Consider the following 7,500-nt stretch of genomic DNA (forward strand, 5'->3'; position numbering starts at 1 on the left):
CTATGTGGGGAATAAACTTATCTTCGTTTTCTCCCAGCACCTGTTTACTTAACACATGGGCGGGCAGGTCGCATGGTGTTGTTAATAACTAAAGACTTTGTTACTTAGGAATCGCTTCACATGAGCAGGGTTACCAACCGGGTCTCGCAAAATGGGCGGAGCTCCTGTGATTTCTTAGGTGAACTATGTAGGCCTACATATCTGATTATCTCAAGTGGATCAAGTCATATCTAGCGAGAATAAAATTCAAGGGTTATGTGTAATAGATAAGATCAGGTCGTACCAAAGAAGCAAATTTGAAATGGATTAAATACCTTAATTAGGGAGAGAGTAAATGATATCGGGAATTAACTGCAAATTTAACTTAATGCATCAAGTTGATGATTTTGAAAATAAAACGTTCAAAACACATATGGAAATTGCAAAGAATTTAAAATAAGGCAAGTTTATAAAAAAAAAATATTAAAACGACACAAGGAAAGCGCAAATTATTTAAATTTAAAAGGCACGTGACACGCACCTCCCAGCATCCAAGTCCCACAAGAGGCATGCGACCTCCACAGCTCAGAGTGACTGCCTTTTCCATGCTTGTGCTGAAAAAGGTACATGACTGAATTCTTTTTATAAATATAAATATAGTGCTCAGTTTACTGAATATGTATATTTTTCCTTGGATATCTCTCTCTCTCTCTCTCTCTCTCTCTCTCTCTCTCTCTCTCTCTCTCTCTCTCTCTCTCTCTCTCTCTCTCTCTCTCTCTCTCTCTCTCTCTCTCTCTCTCTCTCTCTCTCTCGTCATCATAACTATCTGTGTTTCTGTCGACTTTTGTATCTGAATTCACTTATGAGTAAGATAATGCATTACAGAAAGAGAAATGGAATCTAAAGATAACTTATCAGTAAGACAAAAGTCAAGATCTGTATGAAGTATTATTCTCAATCAAATATGCTATCTCTTGCTTTGTCATTTCCTCCTATCGCACAGATATTTATGTATGACAAATGCAGTGTCATGCCTAATCTAGTTTGTTTGTTTTTTCATGGAAATGTGGATGTACTGTATATTTCTGCCATAGCACTCAAGAAAAAGTACAATATATTATTCCATCACGTTTTGATTGCATCAGATAAATGTTAAAAAAATGTTTGTGTGAGTATTACCTTTCATACAAGTAAGACAGTTTAAGTTACTGTTACAATTGTTTGTTATCTTAATATATTCTTTGAAAAGTGTAAAAGTTCGCTAGTATACTAGCGAATACTCCCTACGTATATTCAGAGCATCCTACCTGCCTAGTTGACTGTCGTCGAGTGAAGAAAGCGCTCTGTCTCTCAATTGGTTCCCGTGCCTCTCTATCTCTTTCTCTCTCTCTCTTTTTCTTGTTCCTTATCTGTTCATCCCCTTGAACATTTACGCTCCACTCTCTGAGATTTCTTTGCATTGGGGCATTTTGAAACGCATCATGTAAAGGAGCACCTAATAAGAATAAAACCAAACGTCGTATGCACACACGAAGAGACAAACGGTACACCTTGAAGCATGTGGTGCGGGACAGAGAAAACGTTCGTAAAGTTCGTGATGTCGGCTCACCAGGTCAGAATGAGACTGCCGTTTTGTATCTTTAGATAAACCTTTTTTGTGGCGTCAAGTAGATGGACCCTTAGGAATAGATGATTGTTTATGAGATACTTGTCATTCAAAAGAGAATGTTTGTATGCCTTCCTATATGTCTTTGTGCATATATACATAAATATGTAGAAATAAATGTATATAAATGTATACAATATTAATGAGAATTATGATGGTAAGGAGGATGATATACATTTTTAATTACATTCTATTTTTGTTTTAAAATGTATTTGAGATTTCTGCTATGCTAAGAATATATACGAATACATATGAAAATATATACAGAACAAACAGCACGTGATGCCATATCACAGCATCAGAAGATATTCCTCAAACAGATTTTAAAAAAAAGTTACTTTAAAATCTTAAACCTTCCTTTTGCCCATTACCCTCACCCTTATAGAATCAGCGTGACTCAGCTTTTTTTCCCGGACAATAGAAATACGCACTCATCCCTTATTCTGGAAGGTCACTGTGGGATGTTGTGCCTCCGAGTCCCGCTGTTACGCAATAGAGCCGTTCGGTTTTATCGTTACGCTCCCTATTGCCTTTTTCATGGTCCCTATAATCACTTGTAATTTATGGAGCATTGTTTATCTATTTGTCCATTATGAATAGCAATGAAATGGGATAGGATAGATCTGAATATCAATTCGTTATTTTTAGGTAGCCTGGAAATATGAAATGAGTGTAGGTTTTTCAAAACAGCGATTACTTTTGAAAGCACTTTAATTTTCCAGTGTCTTTATAAAACATGTTGAATGCATATGCTACAATTGTATATCGTTGACTCTAGATAAGATGGGAATGCCTTACATATTATTACAGTTATTACATATGTATATGTATGTTTTAATTGGAGGTGCGTGTGTGTGTATATATGTGTATGTATATATATATATATATATATATATATATATATATATAGATAGATATATATATATATATATATATATATATATATATATTATTATGTATGTAATATATATATATATATATATATATATATATATATATATATATGTGTGTGTGTGTGTGTGTGTGTATATATATATATATATATATATATATATATATATATGTGTGTGTGTGTGTGTGTGTGTGTGTGTGTGTGTGTATGTGTGTGTGTGTGTGTGTGTGTGTGTCTGTGTGTGTGCGTGCGTGTTTGTTTATGGATGTAGATACGTGTGCATGCACTGCGTATGTATGTATACGCATGTACAGTTCATGTATATTTTATTTTTGGTGGAAAAGAAGCGAGGTGGGCATGGGGGGGGTGCAGTGAAGGGATGGGGCGAGTGGCGTGATGACAAAACGTATGACAACTCCTATGAGCAATGACCTGTAGCCTTTCGATCCTCTTTAATGGGGACATTCGGGGTGATCTGCCAACCTGGAAATAGATAAGAAATTATTTAATCATATATCACATTCGCATTACGTTAAAGCAGGAGTATAAATTATTTTGGCCTTTTGAGAGGTCTAAAAAAAAGCATTGCATTCATAAAGCCAATTCTGCGTCCACAGAGCTAGTTTTACATATCACGCACCTTCATATATCTAATTTTATTGCCCTATCATTCGTTCTCTTCATCAGGCCACCTAACGTCTTAGATAAATGAATATATTGCAACGTCAGACTGTTACACCACCGCTCTACGACTCACCCTGGGCGGGTTGCAAACACGAAAGTGCGACCCTCAGGGCCTTTGTCGAGGCTCTTCAGGGCTGCCATCTCGGTGTCGCTAAGGGCGAATTTCCAAACCTGGGGACCGTAAAAACTCTTATTAATGTGTTCATTAATGTGTGGATTTGCGTTCTTGTTCCGTTTGGGAAAGCTGTGTATTTTTTGAACTTGTATTAGGTGTATAACTTTTGTTCCCATGATACTGTCCCGCTGCGGCCCGTCCACTCACGTCATTGTTGGCGACGATGCGCGAGGGCGTGACGGACTTGGGGATGGCGATGATGCCCTGCTGGACCAGGAAGCGAAGAAGGACCTGCGCTGAGCTCACGCCGTGCCGCTCCGCCACCAGCCGCACCACGGGGTCCTCCAGCATAGTACTGAAGAAGGTGAAAAGAATAAGAGAGAACAATTTAATGACACGACAAAAAAAAAAAAAAAAAAAAAAAAAAAAAAACGCATCCGATATCACGAAGATCGTTTCGTTTTGGTTTGTTCTTTAAGCTTTTTGTTTGCATTTCAAGTTAACAAGCTATCTTTCTTATCCTTCTACACTGCTATTGGTTTGCCTGAGCCTTTTGAGTGTCTCGAACGAAAAGCTCACCAGCCGCTCAGGTTTTTCCGCCCGGGGGAGCCCAAGGGGGCGTAGGCAGTGATGGCGACGTTGTGACTCTTGCACAACTCTTGCATGTCATACTGCTGGAAATGGGCGTTCAGTTCGATCTGCAGGAGACAAGGTGAATGTTTGTATATACATGTAGGTAGGTAGGTGACTAGATAAGGAAGTATATGTTGATACAGATACAGGTACTTTTTATACAGATATGTGATATACGCTCGGATATGTATGGTAACACTCAAAGGAACCAATAGATTTCGTATATATGCATACATGATTTACGTATATATGTAAATACTCAATATATAGACAGTCAGATACACAGAACTACCGATCCAGTGACAGGAAGGTTGGCAGCGCAACTGATATGAACCATCGATTTCCCGCAGGGTTTGTGACCCTCCCTTTCTGGTGCACAGGGAGCTTGTATGGGTGTGTGGGTGTGTGTGTGTGTGTGTGTGTGTTTGTTTGTGTGTGTGTGTGTGTGTGTGTTTGTGTGTGTTTGTGTGTGTGTGTGTTTGTGTGTGTGTGTGTGTGTGTGTGTGTGTGTGTGTGTGTGTGTGTGTGTGTGTCTGTGTGTGTGTGTGTTTGTGTGTGTGTGTGTGTGTATGTGTGTTACATCATGTCTGAATATGCATAAAATGCAATCCACCTAAACTCCGTCATTAAAATAAAGGACCCATTTCCAGCGGCGGTGACCTCCTCACCTGGTGCACGGAGGGCTTGACCTTGGCGACGGCGCAGATCTTCCTCAGCTGTGGAATGGTGAAGTTGGAGACGCCGATGGACCTGGTCAGGCCGAGCGCCTTCACCTTCTCCATTTCCTAAAAGAAGAATTACACCTAAATTTTGCTCTAAATGATTCAGTCAAATATTACGAATCAACTGAGAACAAAATTAGTAATCAAGAAGGAATAGAGTAAATGAACATTTAAATCAAACAGCTATACATGTTCATGCAAACTACTTGAAAAAAAAATCTATGTATAAAACAAAATTTAAAAAACACATACCTTCCACACGGCAATGAGGTCAGTCCCAAAATCAACGTTAAGTTTCCCATCAACCACGGGGAAAACATCGTCCTCATCTTTGCCCTGCAGAGAGAGATAAAGCATCTCCATCAGCTTATCATATCTCTCATTATATAACTATCCACATCATTTCCTTCGAGACATCCAGTTGATTATCAGCAATAGCGAAACTGGCTAATGATAAAGAGTCTAAAAAAAAGTGTTAAAGAAATGGCACAAGAGAGAACACAAACTGCCCTTACAATCAAGCCGACGGGGCCGTGGACGAGGTAGAGGTCCACGTAGTCCAGCTGCAACTTCTTCAGGGACCTCTTGAGGAACTTCTCGACTCCGCCCTCGTTCATGCCGATCATGGGAAGCTGCGAGGGGGGGGGTAAGAATTAAGCAAATGATTTAAGTTCTTATAGAAAAAAAATCTTTGAAAGTGCAGTTCAGTTGAATAACAAATTGACTAAAAAGCATTAACACTACCTCACTCAGTGGTACAACTTATACATACTCCAACCTTATGTATATATATCTATATATAGATATACATATATACTCCTCGTTCCCCTAAACTCACCCCTTCCCCTCATCCTCTGCCCCTCACCCCGGCCTCCCTCACCTTAGTAACGACGAAGACCTCGCTCCTGTTCTTGCCCGTCTTCGCGAGCCAGTTCCGGAGGCCGGCGCCCACGGCCTCCTCGTTGAGGTAGTTGTAGGCGGTGTCGATGTGGCGGTAGCCGGCGTCCAGCGCCGCCTCCACCGCCTGCGTCACCTGCTCCGGGGGGGACTGCGGGGGAGGAAGACAGGAACCGCTTTGAGATCGTGTAAGTAGGTGAAGGTGCCGGGATGGATCTCAAAATTTGCTTTCTTCACTGAGTGAAGAAAACCTTCAAGTGAATCGAGTGAGGAACCTCTTTGGACTTCGTCTTAGAGTGTGGAGGCATGTTCTTTAAGACTGATTCTGATATTAGCTCATGATTGACAGATCTTAAACCGCCCTTTTGGCCTTTTAGGCACGGAAGGGACAGCTCACCAGGCGAGGCGAGTCCGACACATACCTGCCAGCATCCGAGCCCCACAAGAGGCATGCGACTCCCGCAGCTCAGGGTGACTGTCTTCTCCATGACTGTGCTGGAAAAGGACACGAGATGTAAAAGGGCGACGCGTGACGAAGGAGGGACAGTGAAGCGTACTCTTCATACAAATACATCATTATTGAATATATACACATTGGGCATTGATGCTGACCCAGAGCAAAAGGGAGACATTGAAATGCAGTTCTTACATAAACAAAATGCATACATAAACACATACACATTTACTTGTCTCTTTTCCTTTCCATCTCAACCTGTTTCTTTTTTGACAATCACCGGTTTAAAAATGAATACAATTTAAAAAGAAAAGTTGATAAGTGACAATTATCAAGGTCTGCCTACTTTATCCACTCCCAAAAACTCTAATCTTGGCTTGTCATTTCTTCCAGACTCATGTAAATTAATCTGTAATAAATACAGAATTTTGCATTAACTGAAAAGTTAATTAACATTAGACTTTGCCTTTACTTGGCACTCACAAAAGAACATTTTCGTCTTATTCTATCAGCGTGTGTGTAGTGGTATCGGTTGTAATAGTTGTGGTAGTGGTAATAGAAATTAAGCTACCATGTCATTCAGTTTTATTTGCATTGAATGTTATTACCACGAATGTATAATAATAAGCATTGTATATCATACTAATCCCATGCATTTCAGAAGAAAACAAAACTGGGAAAAATTATCCTATTCATAAATAATGAACATTTTATACATCCTGTGATGAAATCCGACGCTCATTACGGAGAGTTCTAACATATTCCTTTGTAAAGCACAAACACCTTTTCACATTACCGGCTAACATTCCTGACATGTAGCAGGATATCCTACCTAATAAACCTGTTATGGTGAGAACACTATATCTACCACTCTTATCATATAGCAGAACACCTTACCTATCAGTCCTGCTATGTTGGGGAACATCATATCTAACACACCTATCAAGTAGCAGAACACCCTACCTCACAATCATGCTATGTGGGGGAACACCATATCTAGTATTCCTATCATGTGGCAGAATATTCGAGCTAACAAATCCATCATGTGGCAAGACACCATACCAAGCAGTCCTATCATGTAGCAGAACACCATACCTAACCCTACCTACCTTTACGGTGGACGAACGTCGACTGATTACACCGTTCTCTCTCTCCTTTTTATTGCTGCGTGTCCTTGATCTGTCACCGTCTTCCCTTCCGGCATCACGTCGTTTCTCTTCGTGGTTATATCTATTTCTATTTAACATTTTTATTTTCCCTGTTTGTGTTTTCTTGAGTGTGTGTGTGTGTTGTTGTTGTTGTTGTTTTTTTAAACATAGTAATATTCTTTTGTATATCTTACGTGGTATAGGTGACTCAGCAGTCAGCCTCTGTAGGCCCGTATGTCAACACACCGAGTCAGAGTGAGGCTGCATGATCTCTCGGCCAAATTCTGATAACGATTTACTCTGACAGAGG

General features: G+C 40.0%; 2 protein-coding genes across 5 annotated transcripts in view; both read right to left on the bottom strand.

Annotated features, from left to right (window-relative positions):
• The window catches only part of LOC122251623 (aldose reductase-related protein 2), a 9,891-nt gene extending 8,437 nt beyond the window's left edge, over positions 1-1,454 (bottom strand). Inside the window, exons 1-2 of one of the 2 annotated variants that reach the window (XM_086548003.1) lie at positions 1,287-1,405; positions 521-593 (exon numbers count right to left, since the gene is read on the bottom strand). In XM_086548003.1, the coding sequence (XP_086404129.1) occupies positions 521-586 (66 nt within the window). In that variant the 5' untranslated portion in view covers positions 587-593; positions 1,287-1,405. Of the gene's footprint in view, positions 1-520; positions 594-1,286 lie in introns of both variants that reach the window. The other variant, XM_086548002.1, reaches the window with a different exon arrangement.
• A 1,334-nt stretch (positions 1,455-2,788) lies between these two features.
• On the bottom strand, positions 2,789-7,408 carry LOC122251619 (1,5-anhydro-D-fructose reductase). 3 transcript variants are annotated; one of them, XM_043013663.2, is made up of 10 exons: positions 7,385-7,408; positions 6,011-6,083; positions 5,572-5,739; positions 5,207-5,323; positions 4,944-5,027; positions 4,638-4,754; positions 3,916-4,034; positions 3,544-3,691; positions 3,295-3,392; positions 2,789-3,020 (listed from the first exon to the last, which is right to left on the bottom strand). In XM_043013663.2, exons 2-10 carry the CDS (start codon positions 6,074-6,076, stop codon positions 2,990-2,992), a joined length of 948 nt encoding a protein of 315 aa, XP_042869597.2. In that variant the 5' UTR covers positions 6,077-6,083; positions 7,385-7,408; the 3' UTR covers positions 2,789-2,989. The 3 variants fall into 3 exon arrangements, with proteins under 3 accessions (XP_042869597.2, XP_042869596.2, XP_086404130.1); XM_043013662.2 differs by lacking the exon at positions 7,385-7,408 and adding an exon at positions 7,152-7,236; XM_086548004.1 differs by lacking the exon at positions 7,385-7,408 and adding an exon at positions 7,148-7,171.
• Between the last annotated feature and the right edge of the window lie 92 nt (positions 7,409-7,500).

Source organism: Penaeus japonicus, unplaced genomic scaffold (assembly GCF_977035675.1).
Source record: "Penaeus japonicus unplaced genomic scaffold, GWHDUDI00000001_assembly GWHDUDI00000020, whole genome shotgun sequence".
Taxonomy (NCBI): Eukaryota; Metazoa; Arthropoda; class Malacostraca; order Decapoda; family Penaeidae; genus Penaeus; species Penaeus japonicus.

Bases quoted from the DNA above. Each gene is read 5' to 3' on its own strand.
- LOC122251619 (XM_043013663.2), bottom strand. From the start codon at position 6,076: ATGGAGAAGACAGTCACCCTGAGCTGCGGGAGTCGCATGCCTCTTGTG. The intron at 5,740-6,010 runs GTATGTGTCGGA...CCTCCCCCGCAG, and splicing joins TGGGGCTCGGATGCTGGCAG to TCCCCCCCGGAGCAGGTGAC. The intron at 5,028-5,206 runs GTAAGGGCAGTT...CTCTCTCTGCAG, and splicing joins ACGGCCCCGTCGGCTTGATT to GGCAAAGATGAGGACGATGT.